Source organism: Schistocerca nitens, chromosome 11 (assembly GCF_023898315.1).
Source record: "Schistocerca nitens isolate TAMUIC-IGC-003100 chromosome 11, iqSchNite1.1, whole genome shotgun sequence".
In the NCBI taxonomy this organism is placed as follows: domain Eukaryota; kingdom Metazoa; phylum Arthropoda; class Insecta; order Orthoptera; family Acrididae; genus Schistocerca; species Schistocerca nitens.
Genome location: NC_064624.1, coordinates 38,464,731 through 38,490,200, shown reverse-complemented (window position 1 = coordinate 38,490,200; position 25,470 = coordinate 38,464,731). Strand labels below are relative to the sequence as shown.

The following is a 25,470-nucleotide window of genomic DNA, read 5'->3' as shown; positions in this document are numbered from 1 at the left end:
CGCCAGTCACAACTCCTGTTTTTAAGCTGTGACTGATTGTTGATAACAAACTTCAGAAGGAAGTAGTCGTAACGCGGGGCTCTTGTCGTTCTGCCCAACTGTTCAGAGAGTTGTCTGTGTATGCGGAATCTTGCAGGTAAGTGCTATAAATATCCGTGCGAACAGTGTGCCCTATCGGATCCCTTCGAATACAGTAACTACTCTCCTCATAAACAGTCGTAAACGCAGGTGTTTTCAGTTCCGCAAATAAACAAAATTTGAACTTCACTTGGGTCACATCATACGACATCAGTACCGCTCCAGTATCTGCCGTCTCACGCCCGCCCCCCCCCCCCCCCCCTCCCGACGTCAGCCTCTGGCTGCAGTTCCTGTGGACACTCTCCCTCTTTTAAACAGAAACATTTCCACAAACTACAGGACACATTCCTCACTTAAATGTCTCTTACACTGACGAATCCATGAGAAAAATTTTAACGATGAAACAATTGGTTCGTCAGACAAACTTCACTTTTTCTCTCCAAGTTAACTGCAAGTCTACTTACAGCACTTTGATTCTGTACCGTACCTTTTGGGACAGCCTGCACAACATACTACCAGAGTGTATTAGGAATGGGCGCGAATCGTAAACATATTTAATCTTACAAAAACATGTCCCACCTAGCGCAAACACATTTGCTACGGCGGAATTACTGTGTGCTTTCTCATTAATACACTAATTTTTTATAAGGAATCGCATCTGTCACTCCGACCGTTTCTGTAAATGACGCATACTAAGGGACGACTTTTTGTTTTGCCCACACCGGTGCTTCGGCATAAACATCTAAACGTGCAGCCAAGATTAAAGTTTTGGACCTTATCCTTTTAAGGTTCTGGAGACAATATTTAGCGTCTTTACGCTTAGGCGATACTGGTACCAAGTTTCTGGCACAAGTTGACTAGAAGAAGGGATCGGTTTGTAGGACATGTTCTGAGGCATCAAGGGATCACCAATTTAGTATTGGAGAGCAGGGTGGAGGGTAAAAATCGTAGAGGGAGACCAAGAGACGAATACACTAAACAGATTCAGAAGGATGTAGGCTGCAGTATGCACTGGGAGATGAAGAAGCTTGCACAGGATAGAGTAGCATGGATTGCTGCAGGACTGCAGACCACAACAACAAGTTTCCAAGAAAAAAAAAAAGCTAAACTGCAGTTTAGTAAAGTGTCGAATTTATGCAAACTGCGAGAATCAAAGTATCTTTAAAAAAGCCATTGACTGATTATTGTTATTACCGTTATCTGGCATTATCCGAATTAACATAGTTTAAAATAGGAAAATTTGGAGGATGCCCAAAAACATTTAGCAGGGGCCCAGAGAGTCTAGTGCCAGCCCTGCCTGTTGATATCTGTATCGATATGGAATAGCTGCTCTTTCATAACAATACAAACGAATTACTCCGACTTCAATTCTACTTAAAGTCAGAGAAAATGTGCGATCAGAAATAAGGGAATTAGGTAACATAATAGTAATTGACATTCATTACACTTATATACGTGATGTATGATACAAAGTAAATATAATTTTATTACCTGTAGTTCCACGACTTGTGTTACCGTCTCAGCTGTGCCATTGTGACTGATGAGTGTCGAGATTCGTGTGTATCGTTGTGAAATTTGTTTTGCTTGCATGTGCTGAAATTTGAGCCTCAGCGTTCTGTATCAAATAGAACTATAATTACATTGGTTGTTGCAATCCTTTACATCAATTACAGACAACAACACTAGAAGGACAGGATTTCTTTTACATTTTGTATGTGGTAGCGTTACTTTACAACTATTTTACTGCGACTGGTGACTGCTTTTCATTAGAATCAAAACGGATATTTTGTGTCTTGATAAACCAAGTGGTCTACGATGAACCATCCATACATATTACAGCTAAGTTCCCCAAGTTTATAGCAGGTTTATATTAAATTGCCGCTATATGAGAGAGTGAGGTACAATGTAGGTGCTGTATGGTTTTGAGCTGTAATTCAATGTTGAACTATTGGCACTGCTGATGATACTGTTTTCTAATTTATTTTCAAAAACTGCAAAGTTTTCTCTGTGTGCATAGTTGTTTCACAGAATATTAGTAGCATCATTGGTTTTGGTGCTTTGGTAGTGGATCAGGTGTGACATTCCTGTGCCAGTTGCAGAGCTGGTGAGAGCTGTAATTCCGCAGACCGCCACCTGGGGGCAGTGAGGTAGCTGCCAGCAGCGGCGTCTGGCTGAGGGAAGTGTAGTGTAGACTGATGGGAGGGGAATGTGAAAGAGAGAGCGGGGAAGTTTATTGTGTTATCCTGTAATGTGGGAATAAAGGTGCACGTCGTCCGGTAGGTTGTGGCGCGGTTTGCAAGAGCAGCGTAACAGCTGTGTGGGAACTGTGAGGTGGGAGGTTGTACTCCGATCGTGTTTAGTTAAATGTGGACTGACCATATAGTTCCAGGTGATAGGAGCACAATATAGTGTGAATATTACTACTAACATCTCATTGTAATTAGACACGGGGAGTACAGTACTTTATAATGTTTGTTGAATATGCAGAAGTAAATTGAGTGTGATATCAGAAGTGAAAATTCTGGTGATAGAACTCATGTAGCAGTGATTTCGATATGTTGCAAATTGCAATAGTCTGATATAGCACCTTGTTTACCGCTGTGAAATAGTTTTCAGCGATCAGATATTATAGAGTAACAGTGTTTATTCACATTGAACTGTTGACTTTTGCAAAGTTTAGTGTAGAACTGTAGTCGAGGCATTTTCCTTGAGAGAAAGTTTGCCTGTTGTTACCTGAATTACTTTACTGTTACCTAGTGCTGTGTCAGTTTTGCCACAGCATTGCTTAGACTATGTGTACAGTATGCTACTCGAGGAGGAGTAAAATTAGTGAGTGACAGTAGGATTGAATTTTTGAATTGTTTATTGAAGAAGAATGCTAATTATTTCTGGAGAAGTTGTTTCAGTTCTGTTTTTTGCAGAGAGTCCGTTGGAGTGGCTGCCTCATGACAGCAGCTCCATCAGCCTCCTCTCGTTTTCATCACTTGCGAGGTCCAGTGCTGTCCGACCATCACTAGCTGTGGCCCCCTTGTCAGCTCCCGCCTCGAGCAGCACAGCCGCAACTTCTGCGTGGCCATTGGCTGCCGCCCAGTGCAGCGGCGTCCACCCTCTGCCATCCCTGGCGTTGGGATCGGCAGTCGCCCTCAGAAGCAGTCTCGCCACAGCAGTGCCGCCCCACATTGCAGCCACGTGCAGAGGCGTCCTCTGCCACCAGCTGTCTCTGGCGTCCACCGCCGCTCCCGCCTCCACCAGCAGCCATGCCACCTCGACGTCTCCCCTGTGTGCTGCACAGTGCAGGGCAGTCCACCCCCACACCCCGCCCCTCGCCTCCACGTCGGCCCCCTCGGCGAGCAGCGCCCTCAGCTCCCCCACTGCCCCCTGCTCGGCCACCTGGATCAGCCTGCTGCATCTCTCCTTTGCAGAGAGCCTCCTGCACAGGACACAGAAACTGCCACACTTTGCTACAAACACACACACACAACACAATGAAGAAAACTGCAAAAAAAAAAAAAAAAAAAAAAAAGGTTCAAAATGGTTCAAATGGCTCAGAGCACTATGGGACTTAACATCTGTGGTCATCAGTCCCCTAGAACTTAGAACTACTTAAACCTAACTAACCTAACGACATCACACACATCCATGCCCGAGGCAGGATTCGAACCTGCGACCATAGCGGTCACGCAGTTCCAGACTGAAGTGCCTAGAACTGCACGGCCACACCGACCGGCGAGGTAAACTGCCACACGAGGAAACAACTGTTGTGAATGCAAGTCTGTCCTGAAACAAACCTACCGATTCCCCCTCCCACAATACAAAACAGTGTTCAACTCTGCATGTATTAAGCTACAGCAGATTTGTTCAATCCCCCTTATCAAAAATTTTCATTCATTGTCCATTAAAAGTTGAATTATACAACCTATGAATGAATTAAGTTGTCACATTTTGTCTCACTCATTCCTGGAAGTCAGCTCCTTTGATCTCACTACGCTGTAGCTAATGAGTGACTCACTTCAACTGCAAAACAGGCTTGTTACAGGTAATACTACTACTCTGTCTGCAGCTTAACTACCACATATCACACTCCATCTCAAGATTTTCAAAGAGGCACTTCCCTCATACAAAGCCAAAAAAAAAATTCAATCCAATTATCGGTCCATTTCATGACACAGGCTCAGAGATACTGAAATTTTCTGACACACAGACACACCGAATTGTTTAATATATCTCAGATATAAATAGCACCAAACTGGCAAGTCTACACCCATAAAAATGTGTGTGTGTGTGTGTGTGTGTGTGTGTGTGTGAGAGAGAGAGAGAGAGAGATTTTGTGCGCCTGATAGCATATGCAAACGTATTTAACATGTACTATCATGCACAAAACTACCTGAATGATCAGAATTTTGTTTAACCTGATTTGTATGCAATCCACATAACACACGTCCTCTGCTCTCTTTTCAGTAAAGTCGTTTCACTATACAAAATGGGTACTCCAAGAGACCACAAGAGACAACTGCTCTGTGTGACTACCAGTTTAGATGCAAATTAGCACTACGATAATGCAAATATCAGAAAACATGGTATTAGAGATTACACAGCCATTACGATTATACACACGAATTCATTACATAGCCAACGTTTCAAAAAGCAACTTTCACCTTAAAATTGTACAACAAAAATTTTGTTTCAGCATTACACTCTCTGAATACAATCCAGCAGCTATTACTCCTGTTAACAGTAACATGAAATATGATAAATATGGTTTCAGTCACAAGTGAGGAAGAGTGCCCATGTGTAAACTTGAAATGACATGACAAAGTTTTCTGTTGACCGGAGATTCCAACCCTGGACTTAATCTGACACTTAAGTAAGCACAATCAAACATTAGAAATAGTCACTTTTAACCAGTAGCGCGATGATAAATTGAAATGACGAGATGAAAATGTTTCACCTTACCAGGCTTCGAACCCTGCACCCCACTACGTTCACTTCTAGTCAAGTGTAGACGTCACATATCGGTTTACTTAAACAGCAGTGAAATGTGCATATGACGAAAATATCTGTGCTGACTATGAATCTAACATTACACACATCGTTGTTGGCTACATACAAAGAGACGTTGATTATTGAATTCCTTTTAACCGGGAGCTCCTAGCTGAAACACATGATATGACGAAAAGTTCCATGTTTGACTTGCGAGTCGAAACGAGTACCCATAATTATCGTTGACAAAGTCCGGAGAATTGTTAAAAACCATAGTAATTTGTCACATGTTCTTTTGTGTGTGCGTATGAACTTGAAATGACAGGCCAGGATTTGAACCCAGACACGTGTCTTTTGTGAAGGTCTTGAGGACTTTGCAGTCATGCAGAAACAATGAAAGGGCGGAAATGTATCATCTCAAAGGGATCAAACGTGACGAAAAGGGATATTTGAGTGCAGCACCAATATTTTCCACATCTCAAGCTCAAATGCAATAAGAGTCAAGTACCCTGTGACCTTGCACGTCAATTGGCTCATTGATTAAAGAAAAGAAAATATCGTGTAAGAAAGGTAACTGGTGACAGAGTTTCGACCTGGCATGACTTTCGCCTCTGTACTGACTCTCCTGCAGGTTACCAGAGGTGGGAGAGATGCTGTTTCTGCTTGTTAAAAATGATTGCCTGGTGTCAGAAACGAACCCAGATGTTGAGCCTAGGTAGCTCGAATCACTTCAGCTTCTTTAACTGATACCTTCATGGCCGCCTTAACAACTTTTTTCAGTTTTTTTTAACCAGTACAGCATCCTTTTCTCCACACGATATCTTCCATTACAAAGCTTTACTTTTTATTTTTTTAGAGTGTCAGTGCCAGGAAGGTGGCGACAAAGAGGGCAGGGGCCAAGAATCCACAGACCTGTCTGCCGTGCCGCCCCTATACCTGTCTCAGCTGTCCGCTCTCTCTCTGTGGTGTACCGACATTCTTTTTCCGGGAGTCGCTGCTCAGCACCAGGCAGGCGGGGCCAAGGAGGCCAGCAGTTGAGGACTCCGAGGCCTACCCGCGATGCATCCCCCGTCCCTGTCACCGAGGCGCTCCAATATTTTCGTGGATGATTTTTTGTTTTTTTTTTCTTATTTTTAATACTTCATCCAGAAGACCATGTCTGCACAGAAACTATCTCAGCTGTGAGCGACGACTTGGAAGTTACGTGTTCACGGTTGTTTGTTTTCGATTTATTTCGCAGTATCTTGTAAGTCGCCCAGTGCATCAGTTCCTGAGGTATGTTTGCCAAGTTGGTCTTCTGTTATGTTCCACTCGCTGGAAGCTCCATGCTGCGATTTCTGAATGTAATGCATAATAGTAGAAATCAGGACAGTCCCTTCTTCTGGTTAAAACAAGTTTTGGCGTACAGAATTAGGTAAATAACATTTATTAAAATGTACGAAATCTTCTCTCTTGAGGACAAAATTGTCCTCTGAGATTCCCTCAACATAAAATAAGGTACTTCTGAACTACGTATTTTACAGTAGATTTCTGTTCCCTTAAAAATAAATAAATAAAAAAAATACCGTTTAACAAAAAAAAAGAGCTCTAGGACGATTCGTTATGTTGTTCTTGTATTTGCGTCTTTTCCTATTCACTTTGCAGACTGTTTCACGTAACTATATTAACTAAAAAGAATTGCGAAGTTTCTCTTGTAGTTTTTCGCCTCAGCGAAGCACACGCGGGGGAGACGCGCCACACCGTGGTCCGCGCCACGTCCGCTTGTGCCCGGCGTGCGTGCGGCGCCTCACCCAACGTCTGCTCGATTTGTTTCCCTCTGTTACCAGGTAACACGTTGTTCGTCCTTGTGGCCAGTTTACACCATTTCTTCAATGTAGATGGACATGGCACGTCTATATGATTCAAAAAATTGTTGGTAGGTGAGGAGTGCTGTTGTTTATCCAAATGATCTTCCAGCTGAAGTGCGACTACTTTTGTGCAGTCACATTTCTGCTTTCGTTTTCCGTTAATTCCACGTATATGTTCCTAACTTTTACCATATTTGACGGGCGAACTCTGGTTTGGGTATAACTGAGTTCGAATTAAAGTTGTTCAAAATTATAAAAACGATTCGGGACGTGCCCTACTTCTATGGGTGGGTGCAAGACAGTGGAAGTAATTTCGTCTGGTAAGTGGGACGTGAGGTTCATGGGTGTCTTCTTCCATAGCTCATATGTGGAACACATGAATAGAGCTTGTGACTTTCTCCATACGTATGTGAGATTTAATCCCCCCCTCCACATTTTCAGCTGTGGAGTTAACGTGTCAAACTTTACCTTCAAAATGTTACCACGAGTTATAAAATAACTCGAAGCTGAGAGAAATCTTGCTGCTGTTTCACGTGGAATGGGTACAACCTATGCCACGCAGTTCACTTTAGAAACCACGTACATACTTGCAAAGCTGGCCTTTTTGATATCGTCAAGTCTTCTCGCGCTATGTTCTTTGACGCTAGCTGGCACGCTGGCAAGGATTTTCCTAGTTCGCAGATGTACGATTTATATTATACCTGTAGCCGATACCCAAGATTTGCATTTGGATGACCACACTGAGGTCTCCCGTGTTTTGCAAAGATATTCCACGAGTGATTTGCTCAGCTTCGCACTGATGCAAGTTCGTGTTTGCTGATTACCTGCAATGCCTTCTCCCAGTCACTTTCGCCGATGATCACGAGACCCACAAACGATATTCTGGCCGTGTATGTGCAGCCCTCGTCGCGGTTTCTGCAGAGTGGCTAGCAGGGGTCCAGTGGCAATGGCAAACAAGGCCGTCGACATAGGACAACCTTGTCGCACCCAATTTGTGAACCCAGGTTGTCTGGTTAACTGACCATTAATCGTGATTTTTGAGGTGCTGTTTTTCGAGGTGCTGTTCTTCAAAATTCTACCAGCGATGTCGGCAAAACACTTGGGAAAATCCAGTACGGTCATTGTTTCAAGAAGGCACTGATGGCTCACCTATCGAAAGCATTCTCAAAGTCGAGCGATATACAGCGCACTGAAAAAATGGCTCTGAGCACTATGGGACTTAACTTCTGAGATCATCAGTGCCCTAGAACTTAGAACTACTTAAACCTAACTAACCTAAGGATATCACACACATCCATGTCCGAGGCAGGGTCGAACCTGCGACCGTAGCGGTCACGCGGTTCCTCCAGAGTGTAGCGCCTAGAACCTCTCGGCCACTCCGGCCGGGTACAGCACACTGATGCCTGGGAACATGTGTCGTAGCTAGAACGTGTCTGTATTCATAGACAGTTTGAATAATTGATCTGTGTCTACCTGCACTAGTTTGATATGGGCCAGACGAACTGGCCTTACGTTTTTTACTGTGCACTGTGTGGGTGCTTCGGAACTAGCACCACGATTCCTTCAAAAAATTCCTTTGAAATTTTTCCGTCAGAATTCATTATTTCATTACACACTACGAGCTGTTTTTGTCCTCCACAACCTGCTATAAGTCTGCCGGGAGGCCCTCGGGCCCCGGCAGTTTCCTTTTGGGACTCTGCACAACTGTGGTTCAATAGAAGTCTTCTGAGGATGGACATGGTCTGTTTCGAGAATCTGCTGTCTATAACAGAAGATGGAACTAGCAAGTGCAATACAGTCATGAGGGAGCCTATCTCACCTTCTCGAAGGTGAGAATTAAATCATATATATTGAATGTTTTGTGATCATACCAACCTAGATCACTTATAAAATAGCAGTACATGCCCTGGAGAATCTGCTGTCTATAACAGAAGATGGAACTAGCAAGTGCAATACAGTCATGAGGGAGCCTATCTCACCTTCTCGAAGGTGAGAATTAAATCATATATTTGTATGTTTTGTGATCATACCAACCTAGATCACTTATAAAATAGCAGTACATGCCCTGTTATGTTCCAGCCTGGTTGTAACATTACGTTTCCTGGCGACTGGGGAATGATTTAAGTGTCTGGGTTTTAGTCACATAATAGCACAGACCACCATTTTATACGTTGTTGTGGGTGTATCCATTGCAGTTTGCAACACTTTGAAGGATTAACTAGTTCTCGCATAATTTCTAGTTCCGATACGAGCATATCTTGCTAGTGGTGAAATAAACCGACATTGTGCTTCTATATGTGGCTAGAAAACAGCGTGATATGTTCTGAGTTCGGAACGCAGCAGGTGAATACTTTGTTGTAAAATCATTTAAGTTTCATCATCCCTCTAGTGGTGACAAACTTCGATACATCAAATTTTATTTTGCTTGATTCACAATCTCTGCCCAAAACAAAACTTTATGACCCATCATATCAAGTTTTAATGCTGTTACATGTGGTTAAAATGATAGTTAAGATCTCTGGTGCTTTGTTAGCCGAGACAGTAGTGAGTGGATTGCAGTCCTGGGTCCCAGTCCAATACAAAACCACGTAGTCTGAAGTTGAATTTTGACTTTGGAAATGTCATTTATTTTAATGAACTTGAGCTTACAAGCACTGAGGACTGTCACCTCTGGTAACAGATTTTCTGATATTTACGTTATTGTGGAATTGATTTTCATATGGACGATAACTGTAAAGGGCAGTTTTCTCTAGTGGTCTGTTGTAGTAATAATATTGTGTAGTGAAACGACTGTATCAGAAAGAGAGCAGACAAACTGCAAGACCGTTAGGTTATGTGGCTGCATACAAACCAGGTGGAACACAGTTCAGGTCATTTGGCTGCTTCTGAGCATGATAACACATGCATATAAATTGGACAGGCACGACACTCATCTGGTTGTGAAAAAAAATTTTAATGTTATTAATATGATACTTCGATCATCAAACAGCATTCACAGCATGTTTTAAAACCTGGCCTTTGAAAGGTACAGATAACTAAATGGTTGACAGCGTGTTTCTAAGGAGGAGGAATTCAGTACAGCAGGCAGTGCAGCAAGGTGGAACTAGTGACTTGACAACACAAAGAGGCTGTGGCAGTGCAACAGTTACTCATCATAAAAGTATTACCACATAAATCTAAATAATACGGTTCACAGAAATTTAAGTATTTTTCGAACGAGGGTCCTCCCTTTGTAGGCACACATGAAACCATGAGGCAGTTAAAGTAAGCTGTGTCATAGCCCAGAGCCCAGTCACGGAAAAACGAACACTGATGTACTGGTGTGTGTGTGTGTGTGTGTGTGTGTGTGTGTGTGTGTAGAGGGGAGGGGTTATGAGCAATGTTTGTGACTGATGGTGTATTAAGTTGTGCTGTGGACTTGCTACTGAAATAAAATTAAGTTTGTCCTCCATATACAGTAGATGTGAATGGTAAATTCCATGAGAACTAATGTCTAGAAGGCCTGGCATGGATACAAGTGGAGGAGGATGAACATGGGATCATGAGACATCCTCCCTGAAAAGTAGGAAAGCACTGTATCACTTCACTGTATGAATTAAAAAATAATTCTGCTTGCATGCCGTTGTATCCATCTTATTTTAATTATTATTAAAATTCTAAGAATTTTAGTGTGAAACTAAGTGTAATTTTTGAGGGGGAGGGGGAGTGAAATCAGTGAAAGATCGCAGCAGCTCCAGAACCGAACATTGTATATGTGTCTGCAACTGACACCCAATAGTGTGGGAAGTATGAGGCAGTGAATTAGGTTAAGATCACTAATTACAGCATGGATCTAATACACATCAACAAGAGAACTTGTAAAATATAGACAAATAGTTCTACTGGTGTAACTGAACTTTGGTAACGTAGACGTATGGTTTTTTCCAGTTACTGTAAAATTTTACCATGAGTGAAAGGTGTGGGCTCTGTCGTAGGTTTGTGAGTAGTGGATTACGGTGTGGGATTTGTACAAAGTATTTTTATTTGGGGGAATGCAGTGGGGAAGCCAGTGGTCATTTTAGGGAGATTTTCTCCTGGGAATGTAGAATCTGTAGTAGAAACAAGTTAATAGAGGAGCAGGACCGTAAGATCTGTGCCCTTCAGGTCCAGTTACAATGCGCAAAGGAAGAACTAGATAGGTTGAGGAGGGTGAAGGGTGGTGGGGAATGGGAACTGGCAGTTGGCAAGAAGGTAGCTAGGAAGAGGAGGTATTCAGACAGTTTTACTTTGCATACATGCAATAGATACAACCAACTGTCAGAGTTGAATGGGGAGGAGCCTCGTGTAGCCGTAGATGTAGGTAACTTGCAGCAGTCCTCAGCAATTAGGTGGCCTAGGTTAGTTGCAAAGTCTAGCAGAAAGAAGGTTCTGCTGCTAGGTAGTTCCCACAGTAGAGGTGTGGGCCAGCAGTTGCAGGAAGTGTTGGGGAGTGAGTACCAGGTCACCAGCATTGTGAAGCCTAGTGCAGGGTTGGCTCAGGTGACTGAAAGCATAGGGGAGTTATGTAAGAATTTTACGAAAGAGGATCAGGTAGTGATAGTGGGTGGAGCAGGGAACAGTCTCGATAGGGACGGGGAATATGATGTTAGTGGTGACTTGGTTAAGATAGCTACTCAAACTGGTGGCACTAATGTGCATTTCGTGCAACTGTTTCAGCGTCATGATCGGCCTCACCTTAATGCGGCTGTGAGGCGCGTTAATGTGGGGCTGGGAAGGGCACTGATGGCGGAGGGCATGGATCACATCTCAGTGGTGCCAGTTGGGTCTATCAGTAGATCAGGTTTCACTAGGCATGGCCTGCACCTCAAAAGGTATGGGAAGGGGAGGCTGGCTAAGCTTATAGGTGACAGTGTAGTGGGTGGTGGTGGTGGTAGTGGTATCACTCATGGAAAAATTCCTGTAGTAGTTGGTGATAGAGCTGCACCTACACTCCTGGAAATTGAAATAAGAACACCGTGAATTCATTGTCCCAGAAAGGGGAAACTTTATTGACACATTCCTGGGGTCAGATACATCACATGATCACACTGACAGAACCACAGGCACATAGACACAGGCAACAGAGCATGCACAATGTCGGCACTAGTACAGTGTATATCCACCTTTCGCAGCAATACAGGCTGCTATTCTCCCATGGAGACGATCGTAGAGATGCTGGATGTAGTCCTGTGGAACGGCTTGCCATGCCATTTCCACCTGGCGCCTCAGTTGGACCAGCGTTCGTGCTGGACGTGCAGACCGCGTGAGACGACGCTTCATCCAGTCCCAAACATGCTCAATGGGGGACAGATCCGGAGATCTTGCTGGCCAGGGTAGTTGACTTACACCTTCTAGAGCACGTTGGGTGGCACGGGATACATGCGGACGTGCATTGTCCTGTTGGAACAGCAAGTTCCCTTGCCGGTCTAGGAATGGTAGAACGATGGGTTCGATGACGGTTTGGATGTACCGTGCACTATTCAGTGTCCCCTCGACGATCACCAGTGGTGTACGGCCAGTGTAGGAGATCGCTCCCCACACCATGATGCCGGGTGTTGGCCCTGTGTGCCTCGGTCGTATGCAGTCCTGATTGTGGCGCTCACCTGCACGGCGCCAAACACGCATACGACCATCATTGGCACCAAGGCAGAAGCGACTCTCATCGCTGAAGACGACACGTCTCCATTCGTCCCTCCATTCACGCCTGTCGCGACACCACTGGAGGCGGGCTGCACGATGTTGGGGCGTGAGCGGAAGACGGCCTAACGGTGTGCGGGACCGTAGCCCAGCTTCATGGAGACGGTTGCGAATGGTCCTCGCCGATATCCCAGGAGCAACAGTGTCCCTAATTTGCTGGGAAGTGGCGGTGCGGTCCCCTACGGCACTGCGTGGGATCCTACGGTCTTGGCATGCATCCGTGCGTCGCTGCGGTCCGGTCCCAGGTCGACGGGCACGTGCACCTTCCGCCGACCACTGGCGACAACATCGATGTACTGTGGAGACCTCACGCCCCACGTGTTGAGCAATTCGGCGGTACGTCCACCTGGCCTCCCGCATGCCCACTATACGCCCTCGCTCAAAGTCCGTCAACTGCACATGCGGTTCACGTCCACGCTGTCGCGGCATGCTACCAGTGTTAAAGACTGCGATGGAGCTCTGTATGCCACGGCAAACTGGCTGACACTGACGACGGCGGTGCACAAATGCTGCGCAGCTAGCGCCATTCGACGGCCAACACCGCGGTTCCTGGTGTGTCCGCTGTGCCGTGCGTGTGATCATTGCTTGTACAGCCCTCTCGCAGTGTCCGGAGCAAGTATGGTGGGTCTGACACACCGGTGTCAATGTGTTCTTTTTTCCATTTCCAGGAGTGTATTTTAGACTGAAGTCAGCTGATAGGTATACCTGCTTAAAGGAAGTGCCTTTAACTAAGGGCTCACCTCCAGAGGATGTAATGTTTCCAAGTAGAGAAGGAATTAGCATATTCATCAAAATATAAGAGTTATTAGAGATAAAGTTAGTGAACTGCTAATAGATGTTAACTCTGAAATTATTGGTATATCAGAGCACCACTTAAATAATTTGATAATTCAGAGGCTTCCTTTATCAGGCTACAGATTAGCTGGCTGTTTCTCAAGGAGTTCCTTGCGGGGTGGGGGAGTGGCTCTGTATGTAAAAAACAGTATTTCATTTGAGTCCATAGACGTATCACGAGACTGCACTGAACAGATATTTGAAAGTTGTGCAGCATTAGTTGAATTTAGTGAAATTAAACTTCTAATTGCTGTTGTTTATAGGTCCCTTAACTCCGACTTCAAAGCATTTTGGCTTAAGCTAGAGAGGGTTCTCGATTCACTTTGTAGGAAGTACCAGAAAGTAGTTAAATGTGGTGACTTCACTATTAATTTTGTACATGATTGTGCAAGAAAAAGGATGCTGGTAGATCTCCTAAATTCATATGATCTGATGCAAACTGTGTAATTTCCAACTAGGGTGCAGGGGAACAGTAGCACAGTCATAGACAATATTTTTATTCATTCTTCATTACTAGATGGGCATTCTTTTAGAAAAAGGGTGAATGGCCTTTCAGACTGTGGTGTCACCGCCAGATACCACACTTGCTAGGTGGTAGCCTTTAAATCGGCCGCGGTCCGTTAGTATACGTCGGACCCGCGTGTTGCCACTATCAGCGATTGCAGACCAAGCGCCGCCACACGGCAGGTCTAGAGAAACTTCCTAGCACTCGCCCCAGTTGTACAACCGACTTTGCTAGCGATGGTTCACTGACAAAATACGCTCTCATTTGCCGAGGCGATAGTTTAGGATAGCCTTCAGCTACGTCATTTGCTACGACCTAGCAAGGCGCCATTATCAGTTACTATTGATATTGAATCATGTACCGTCAATACCGACGTTCATCATTAACGGATTAAAGTTAAGTATTCCATTGTCCTGTTCCAGACCTCACGCTAGCCTGCGTGAGCTAAAACGTTTGCATTTCGGCCTCCTCCTAGTAACACGGTGTTGGCTCTCCTGCCAAACAAAACACAGACCATGATGCTCAAATTTTAACACTAAAAGGTTTTTGTACTCAAACCAATGTCGTATTTAATTACAAACTACGTAGGAAAGTTAATCCAACAGCAGTAGAGAGTTTTTTGAAAATTTGTCAAGGAACAAGAGTGGCAAGATGCTTATAGTGCCGATAATATAGATGATAAATAGAATGCTTTCCATAACACATTTCTCATGCTCTTTGAGAGTTGCTTTCCATTAGAACATTCTAAATGGGGTACTAGCAGTAATGGACAGTCCGGTTGGCTGACTAGTGGGATAAGGATATCATGTAGAACAAAGTGGGAATTATATCAAAATGTTAGAAGTAGTAACAATCAAGCTACAGTATCCCACTACAAACAGTATTGTAAGGTGTTTAAAAATGTTATTAGCAAGACAAAAAATATGTGGTATGCAAATAGAATATCTAATTCACAGGATAAAATTAAAGCCATATGGTCAGTTGTGAAGGAAGTGTCTGGTCAGCAGCACAAGGCTGATGATATAAAGTCAGTTTGCAGTAAAAATATTTCTGTTACTGATAAATCAGATATATGTACAGTATTTAACAATCATTTTCGGAGCATTGGTGGTGGATTAAATAAAAATTTAGTTTCTACAGGAAATCATAAATTTCTTAGCAAATGCCTTTCCGAGATTGACGTCTGAAATACTCCTCTGTGATACAGACAAGAGGGAGATTGAGTCAATAATTAAATCACTGAAGACTAAGGACTCTCATGGTTATGATGGAGTGTCTAGCAGAATATTAAAGTACTGTGCTGCACATGTTAGCCCTGTATTTAGCCATATTTGTAAGTTTTCCTTTAGGAATGGTCAGTTTCCTGAGTGATTAAAGTACTCAGTAATAAAGCCGCTTTATAAAAAGGGAGAAAGGGATAATGTAGATAATTTTAGACCTATTTCTACGCCATCAGTGTTTGAAAAAGTTATTGAAAAGGCTGTGTATGTAAGGTTAAATCATCATTTTATATCACACGATTTGCTATTAAATGTACAGTTCGGCTTTAGAAGTCGTTTGACAACTGAAAATGCTATATTCTCTTTTCTCTGTGAGGTGCTGGATCGGCTAAACAAAAAGTTTCGAACGCTTGGCGTATTTTTTGATTTAACAAAGGCATTTGACTGTGTTGATCTCACAATATTGCTCCAGAAGTTGGACCATTACAGAATAAGGGGAGTAGCTCACAATTGGTTCACCTCTTACTTTAGCAACAGGTAGCAAAATGTCATTATTCACAATGTTGATAATGGCCATGATGTGGGATCTGAGTGGGGTACTGTCAAGTGGGGGGTGCCACAGGGATCAGTGTTGGGGTCGCTCCTTTTCCTTATTTATATAAATGATATGCCCTATACTATTATGGGTAACTCTAAAATATTTCTGTTTGCTGATGACACTAGCATGGTAATAAAGGATGTTGTGTGCAACATTGACTCGGTTTCAAGCAGTGCAGTACATGACCTCAGTTCATGGCTTGTAGAAAATAAACTAACGTTGAATCACAGTAAGACTCAGTTTTTACAGTTCCTAACACACAATTCAACAAAACCTGACGTTTTAATCTCACAGAACGGGCATATGATTAGTGAAACTAAACAGTTCAAATTCCTAGGTGTTCAGATAGATAGTAAGCTGTCGTGGAAAGGCCATGTTCAGGATCTTGTTCAAAGACTTAATACTGCCATTTTCACTATTTGAATGGTATCGAAAGTGAGTGATACTTCGACACGTAAATTAGTCTACTTTGCTTATTTTCATTCACTTACGTTGTATGGTATTATGTTTTGGGGTAACTCTTCCCATTCTAGAAGGATATTTTTGGCTCAGAAACAGGCGGTTCGGGCAATAAGTGGTGTGATTTCACGAACCTGTTGTCGACCTCTGTTCACGAGTCTGGGTATTTTGACATTGGCCTCTCAATATGTATATTTCTTATTGTCGTTTCTTGTTACCAATATTAGTTTATTTCCAACAATAAGCAGCTTTCACTCGGCTAATACTCGGCAGAAATCAAACCTCCATTTGGATCGGACTTCCTTAACTCTTGTGCAAAAAGGTGTGCAGTATACTGCTGCATCCATTTTCAATAAGCTGCCACTCGAATTCAAAAATCTTAGCAGTAATCCACGCGCTTTCAAATAGAAACTGAAGAGTTTCCTCATGGGTCACTCCTTCTATTCTGTCGCGGAGTTCCTTGAAAAATTATGATTCTCATTGTATTGCTGATAGCGTTTGCTTAAACTTATGGACTGATTTTCTTTCAGGTTCATGAACATTTATTTTTATCCGTTATTACTTTTATGTTGTAAGTTCATGTACCGACACGTTCCATGACCTTGGAGATTTGCTCCTCAATTTGGTCCTACAGAACTTGACATGTAAATAAATAAATAAAGAATACTGTTAGTAAAAAGATTACCGTTAATAAAAACTTTTTCAAACTTAAGAGCCTGTGTCATTTCCCACAGGGTGCAGAACGAGTTTGGAGTGATGTTTTAAGTTTTTTCAAGAACATAAATAACAATTCTAATATCTTCATTGTTTCAAACATGAATTTTCATGTTAGTCTTTATTGAATAAAAGAAAAACACACTGAATGATTTACAATACTGGCTACAAGTTCATTAAAACTGGTTCACGGAACACACGTAGTGTCATGTCAAACACAATATTTCCAATATGCAAATTGCACATAAAATACTACATAAGTATTAAAATCTAGCTGAAAAATAAATGATAATTTATCAGTGTTAATAGCTATTAGACTTGTATGGACATATGTTATTGTAAGATAGTGCAAAAAGAAAGGAAACTCTGGTTCCAGAGCCTCATTAATGCTCACCGACTATCAGAGGTGGAAAGCAACAACAATAGATGGGATATATATATAATGTCATAGTGAGTGTCACAGTAGAATGAAAGTCTGTAGTGTTCACTGGGTGGCTATAGTAAAACCATAGAGCAATCGAGACAGGCAGACAGGGGAGGGATACTTGTTCATAGAAGACACAGTAAAGCATGGTATTCTGTGTGTCATAGAAGGGAATGTATCCTAGTACCCCGTGAACTTTATGTAATGGCTGAATAGAGAGAACAAAATGAGGTGGGAAGACTCAATTTTATGAGACCAGCCAGAACTGCCATGAGGATTGGTTCTAGTCTCGTGAGGTGGCCTCACGCTGCGAGAGGTGTGAGCAGCCATACACTGGAGCACCAGTGCTTACTTCACCTGGTCTTCTGAACATCTTCCATACAAGCTCTGACAGCAGACCATTATTATTTTTATGTAACGTGCCTTTAGATCAATTAGAATCTTCCATGTAGAGTTTGGATTAGGAGAAAACGAAGAATTATGTTGGTTACTGATATATGGCTTGAATGTAGAAAAAAGTGACAGACAACTATGCAACAATCAAAGCTGTAGTACTGAGGTGTGAATAGTGATTACTCTGATAGTCTGCTTTACTACATGAAGAAAATTCCGCAGGTCAACACCAGCAATCTAAAATTATAAATATGTTGTCGCCCTCCTATAATCATTCTGCAGTACACTACCTTGCTCTAGGTGTTGGTTGTAAGTGACTGTGACTTACTCGGTCTCATCTTTATGCAGCGCGGCACCATTCAAATGTGTCTCATTGTCATCTGCCACAGAGGCACTGAACATATTTAAACGCTACTTTATGTGAACAGGCTTACAGCAACCTGTACAGGCTGCCGGCTGCAAACTACACATATCACAGTGTCTGAGCCCTTGCTGGGAAATACAGCTTTGTGCCCACAGCAGAATGGGCCATGCTCTATTCGCACAGTGAGTGTACCATTTGTACTGACAGTTGATGCCAAAACCTAAACAAGCCCTTTATGTATACATGTAGTTTAACAGAATAATATCTACAAACTGGCTCTTTGAAGATTTTTGTTCGCTAACATTCCTGGCAATGAACTGGGTTCAGTTTAGGGATTCACTGACTCTGATACAGAAGGGCAATGATAGCATTGTGAGCTATCATGAAACGACTGTCTACGATGGTGTATTTTATGGCAGAGACACATCTAAAGAAACTCAGTGGCAAAATTTATAGAGTTGGAAATACGCACACACACACATCCAGAACCGAGAGACATGAGTGACTGGGCTGTCTCACACTAACCTGATTTTTGGTGGTGGATCATACAGCAGCGGGCTCACTTCGATCAAGTCTTGTGGCTGCTTCAACATGGCATCCGCCCACCCCTGAGTGGCCATCACCTCACGGGTTCGTGTCTTCATAAATTCGATGGCGGCCCGCCTGAGGTCGCTGCAGGAGTGTCGGACTGCGAGGGCGGCTGCGGCCGCCGCGGTCTCCACGGTCAGCTGGGCGGCCACCTGCCGCTCGCACTCCGCCTTCAGCCCTGACACGCCGTACTTGTCCGCTGCGGCCAGCAGCTGGGTGGCCATCGCGGGCAGCTGCGGGGCCCGCAGGGTGTACAGGTAGGAGACCAGCTGCCTCAGCACGGGGCCCCCCACGTCGGCAATGCTCACCACGCCAGTGCTCGACTCGAGGGTGTCGTGGGTGAACATGGCGGCGAACACGGGGCTCCTGTCGACCAGGACGGCCCTGTGCACCACCAGCCGCGTGTCGCCAGCCACGAGCGTCACCATGGCGTCGTCCCCGGCGTCCAGGAGGGCACCCAGGTCCACGGCCACCATCTCCGTGACGTCCTTAACTGCTTCCATTGCTGACGATTCTGAAACACGACATCATCGAGCAGCCCTTTCAGCTTACAGGTGACTGTCGATACTTCTACTGGCAACAGACACACCTGTCTCCAGTGACAGTTGATAAATATGGTCTGTCATCAGTGAGTTCCAGCACTATCACTCCCTTTCTGTCAGACTGATGGCATTGGTGAATAAGTGCAATTCTTTAATAATACCGTTTTCAAGAGTTTTCTTTCAGCTCATTTTATTAGGAGAACAAGCTCCATAAGCGGCAAAGACGTTATTTCCATAATTCTTTCTACAGTGCAATGGTGCTTGGTCTGGAAATTGTTCGAAATGGACATCTACCAAAAGACTAAAAAGGTTGTTAACAACTATGGTAGTACTTTATTCAACGAAATATTCTCTTTATGTCTCCTGTTATTCAAGAAAACAACAGTTAACAAGCAGTCATTCGTGTACCCTTGCAGGAGTTGTTTCACACAAGGGATCAACGAGTGTGGGGGCCATGCCACCTTTATATCGCTCCCATCTGAAGCCTGTGTATTGGGAGAACGACTCATGCATGTACAGTGGCAGGTGGTCTGAAGCAGGTTCAGTTGAGAACGTAGTTCTGATTCTCATCCACCAGAGTACAGCAGTGGACAGACACATTCAACAAACAAGTGAACAGAATGTTTTTCTGAGTTGTTCCGTTTATTTCTTGAAGAAATTTATGTTTATTTATGTTTTTTACAGTTTTGTATACGTTTTTAGCATTGTGAATGATGCGTGAATGTGCTCTAAAGTAAATATATAGATCATTGTTATACTGATAAACGCCATACGAACTAGCGTGACAGATTTTTAAGACGCTGTGAATGCACACGACAGGGAACTTTGTTGCCCAGATTTTGCATGTGTTCGCCCCTGACAAACAACTTACATAGAAACTGAGAGTGGAACTGTACGCAAAAATGGATAACGCTAGATTTAAATGTGGCCCTGTCACCCCTAATTAATCTGCAGTGGTAGTGTTGGTGACAAATCACACCTATTTTTACTTCCAAATATGAATGATCACGGACACTTAAGAGTCTTCAATGACATCAAACACAGACACAAAAATAAAATAAAGCGAAAAAGTGAATTCAGGAAACAACTACTGAAAGTAAAGCCTCTACTGAATCACAACAATTTTATTATAACCTTCAGATCAATGCTGAATAAAACACAATGAACAATTTACAAATTACCCTCCCAACTAGCATTGGCAGTGAACTGTGTTAATCGGTTCAAATGCGATTTCTCATAACTTGGCTGACCGACTGACATCGACACAAAACGCAAAATTCGAAGAACCTCCACCCCAAAGTATCGTGAAGCCTCTGTGGAAACGGCAATTGCACGTGATCCAACTATTTAACGTTACTCCTAACACAGGCCGAAGCGGGAGCGATCTCACCGTAATATCCCTGTTGCAGCGGTGGTCTCCGACGCCGACGGCGTCTCAGAAAGTACACTCCTGCAATACTCGGACAACAGACCGCTGTCCGTAAACTTCTCTAATTACGACAGTCTTCCCCGCACCAAAGAGCTGGTGCGGCTAACGTCGTCTCAGAACGAGACACCAAAACGGGAGACGACTTGGCTAACGTCCTCTCAGTACAAAAGCCCAGAACGGAAGACCTCGACAGAGAGTCGAGCAAGATCGCTCTTCACCTCTGTTGTCCCACCTCAACTTTTACCGAGTGAAACACATCGCGAGACACGCTCAAAATACCCTGTTTTCAAGTGCCGTCCAATGTATGGCCTGGGAATCTAACTCTTTTCCAAAGTTCTTCCCTTTCTACAAAATTACACGAGTAATCTCCGCCCAAACCAGCTGGGAAGAAGCACACGTGCAGGCAACAAAAATTTTACTGGAATTTTTCTCGTAAGATACCACTCGTAATTTTCCCGACAAAATTCCCCGTCGTAACGAACACAGACTCCTGCAATGAAAGTTTTGTTATTCGGAACTCCTGGCCTGCTCCACTTGAGTTACTCGAAGGCGTAAAAGTAGTGGGACATAGGCGAGGGCACGCACAGGAAAGCCCATCCAGCTACCTACTGCTCTGACCTGGTAAACACTTTAGCACCTGCAGCCGCGCGTCCCTCAGAGGCTGGCGGCAGCTGTGGCCTCTCTAAACGGATCACAGAACTTCCCCAGTTCAACATTTATGCCGTCAGGCTGCGGCCTTCGGCGGCTGGCCGGGGAGGTAGCCAAGCTCTGTCTCGCATACTGCATTTCTGCAAAATTTTATGATAAAGAAATCGCTTAATTCTCACTGTATTACCAAGCCTGCGTGCCGATGTGTTCCCACATAGATTTCCTACATCGTAATTTAGAGTATTTACCAACTACTTATCTACAAAGCGACTGCACTGATGTCAGTCGTTTTTATTGACCTAAAGTGCTCGCAAAGTGATTATAGTCACGTTAAACGGACTCATGTAAGGTGCAAGACCGATGCCACCTTACGTAGCCCCATACTCCAAGACAATTTTGGAGTACAGGTGATCCTCCTGTATTACAAAATTAGTATGATCATTTTAACGATTCAAAATCGTTTCGAGAGTGTTATCCACGGACAACTGACTGCCAGCTGCCCTTTCTCAATCATTGTTTCACTCATTACTGGGATAATGCCTTCGATGATGGAATTTACACTTACTGACGTGGTCATTAATTTTTCTTATTGCTTATTGTATTTCATCTACCAATTATGAACAGTTCATGACCAGAGTAAAAGAGGGAAATGTAAAATATAAGGTCTCACGTCGCAAGATCAATCTACGTAGGTATGCACTTTCGTGCTTTTCATCTGAATCGCAAACCCATGATTTTGATTGAAGGTCCAATGAAAACTCAAACATCCATCCCTATACAATTTGAAATAAATAAACTTTTTTATAACCTAAATCTAAATCAAGAGTGACAGTAGTGTCTTGGTCGTTCTTCTGCAACTAAAGTGAGGCAAATAGCCATTACTATAGTTTGTAAACACATTACGTGTCACTGTTGCTGGACATTTATTTGTTTGTGATATGTCTTAATTACACAATCCTGCTCATGTCTGCCCAAGTCCAGTGCTTGTCTGGTGTACATTCGTGCAAAGCCACATACCAGCAAAATTGGCAAAGTTCGATCGATATTTATCTAATAATGAACGACCACGTAAGTACTTTGTGTATTAACCTAACATATACACTCAAACCATGGAAATGTGGATAAAATGTACAAGTGAAATAAAATGACAAATAAAATCGCACTTAAAAATGGTTCAAATGGCTCTGAGCACTATGGGACTTAACTGCTGAGGTCATCAGTCCCCTAGAATTTAGAACTACTTAAACCTAACTAACCTAAGGACATCACACACATCCATACCCGAGGCAAGATTCGAACCTGCAACCGTAGTGGTCGCGCGGTTCCAGACTTTCAGACTGTAGCACCTAGAACCGCTCGGCAACCCCGGCCAGCAAAATCGCATTTATAAGACCTAGATTGTCTCAGATTATCAAACATAAGAGTTGTAAACAAAATATAATTGATTTCAGGATTGGCTGAGTGTCGGAGGTTTATTTATTTATTTATTTTGTATTGTGTTTATGAGGGACAGCTTCGCCACATTGGTGTCTCATTGTTTGTAGCTACGCACACACTTGTTGGTAATGTTTATGTGGCAGGAATGGGAGGAAGAGTGAAACTGGTGAGTACGACCAGGATTACATGAGACCCGAGCGAGACCAACAATGGTAGCGAGATGTCACCTTGGCGACCAATATCTTCTTGATGCAGAGCCAACAGTACCAACTGTGTGGACCACAGTACTGCTGCATGTAGTGAGGTACTTTCCAGCCCGACCACTGGAAGGACCACTGTCTCATTAGAGGTCGGCGTCGATGTCCCTCACACGAGAGACCGGCGTTCGTGTGATTTGTCCTCATCAGCAGAGACCTGATGCAGACAGGCCGCAAGACAGAACTACTCCTTTTGCTAGTGGTGGGTAAGGAGGATATCCCATAAGATGTGAGCCACTGTCTAGCTCAGGTCCTAAGTGAAGGTGCCGTAAGACACAAAGAGATTCTGCAGTAATGTTGCACTGCCAAACACAGCGAGTTTCACCGATGATGCTTCTTCCAACTGGCCTCCCATCCACTGTGTACACACTGGGACCAGGTGTATCCCAGCTGCACGTCACAGACCTCTGCGTATCACCTTTTAGTGAGTGGAAGATGTACCACAGGCTCTGTCGACCCAGGAGTTGGTCTGCATTCCATCCTACAGCTGTTCTCTCATCTCTTGATTACCACCATCCTCATTCCCATGCTGTCCAAAGTGTGGTGTGCCAATTTTCGTGTCGCCTCATTTCACCTCATCTGAATTATGCTGAACACATTACCATAATGACATTACATAAGGAAAATGTTTTTCTACAGTAATGTCTGACAAGAAATACATATTGGTCATATACAAAAATTTTGAATATATTAATTATCTTTCAATGTAATTAAATACAAAATGACTTTTTAGATAAAACATCCACACAGAAAAACAGGGTATATATCTTACGCTTTTCCTTAATCTCACATTAGAACAAACGAAACCTTCTAATAAGAAATCGTAATTTAGTATCAATTTTTTATCAGACTTGAGTGGAAAGGGAATCTCTGGATTGAGGTGATCGGGTTTCCATCTCCTTTCCAACTAACACATAGAGATGGCCACCTCTACAAACTGTGTAAATTTTAAAAAAGTGTTTTATATACCACCCTGTTGTAACCTCCTAAAGATAAATAATATTTATAATAACCTCCAAACAGTAAAAAATTTAACCATAACATTGACATTTAGTGTAACCTCCCAAAGATAATTATATAATAACCTCCCAACAGTAAAAAATATAATAATATAATCCACATTCACTTTAACTACCCAACAGATAAATTCCGTAACCTACCAATAATAAAAATGTGACTAACCTCCTAATTAAATTGTGACTCACCTATAATCTTTCAATAATTGAGTGTGAATTTAAACTGGTAAATTTTGGACATCAGCAGTGCTGCGTCATGGCCCTGAAAGATCATACTGATTAAATTGAAAATTCTTACCTCGATAAGGTCGCTGGATAACGCATATATATCTGCTCCTATAAGAAATTTTTCTGGCACAATGCAGTGCAATGCTGGCTGATGGATTTGTCATGTACAAAAAGAAACAACTGATTGTTCTTTACAGTAATCGGGATCACCATGGATTGGAGAAATTAGTAAATTCTTTAAATTGAGATGAATAATTGTCAAAAGTTAATTTTTGTAAGAAAGATTATTATTAAGAGATTTTTTAAAAAAAACATTTTCATGGGACTTGATATGACAATAGTATAGTATATATGCACAGTTGAACAGAATGGACAGTGTCTTGAAAGGAGGGTATAAGATGAACATTAACAAAAGCAAAATGAGGATAATGGAATGTAGTCGAATTAAATCGGGTGATGCTGAGGGAATTAGATTAGGAAATGAGACACTTAAAGTAGTAAAGGAGTTTTGCTGTTTGGGGAGCAAAATAACTGATGATGGTCTAAATAGACAAAGTAGAGAGGATATAAAATGTAGACTTGCAATGGCAAGGAAAGTGTTTCTGTAGAAGAGAAATTTGTTGACATCTAGTATTGATTTAAGTGTCAGGAAGTCGTTTCTGAAAGTATTTGTATGGAGTGTAGCCATGTATGGAAGTGAAACATGGACGATAAATAGTTTAGACAAGAAGAGAATAGAAGCTTTCGATATGTGGTGCTACAGAGAATGCTGAAGATTAGACGGGTAGATCACATAACTAATGAGGAGGTATTGAATAGAATTGGGCAGATGAGGAGTATGTGGCACAGCTTGACTAGAAGAAGGGATCGGTTGGTTGGACATGTTCCGAGGCATCAAGGGATCACCAATTTAGTACTGGAGGGCAGCGTGGAGGGTAAAAATCGTATAGGGAGACCAAGAGATGAATACACTAAGCGGATTCAGAAGGATGTAGGCTGCAGTAGGTACTGGAAGATGATGAAGCTTGCTCAGGATGGAGTAGCATGGAGAGCTGCATCAAACCAGTATCAGGACTGAAGACCACAACAACAACCACATATGCGCGAGGCTGCTTTTACCTTATACTACAACGCTCAGGCACCACCATCGTCCTACATGACCGGCCCAGCCAACTCGATACACCAGACTGCTAG

General features: G+C 43.0%; 1 protein-coding gene across 4 annotated transcripts in view; it reads right to left on the bottom strand.

The window, feature by feature from the left end:
* Positions 1 to 2,923: 2,923 nt before the first annotated feature.
* The window catches only part of LOC126213100 (speckle-type POZ protein-like), an 89,483-nt gene continuing 66,936 nt past the window's right edge, over positions 2,924 to 25,470 (bottom strand). For all 4 annotated transcript variants that reach the window (XM_049940702.1, XM_049940701.1, XM_049940703.1 and 1 more), the window contains 2 exons: positions 18,657 to 19,233; positions 2,924 to 3,508 (listed from right to left, as the gene is read on the bottom strand). In XM_049940702.1, the coding sequence (XP_049796659.1) occupies positions 3,022 to 3,508; positions 18,657 to 19,222 (1,053 nt within the window). In that variant the 5' untranslated portion in view covers positions 19,223 to 19,233 and the 3' untranslated portion in view covers positions 2,924 to 3,021. The remainder of the gene's footprint in view (positions 3,509 to 18,656; positions 19,234 to 25,470) is intronic.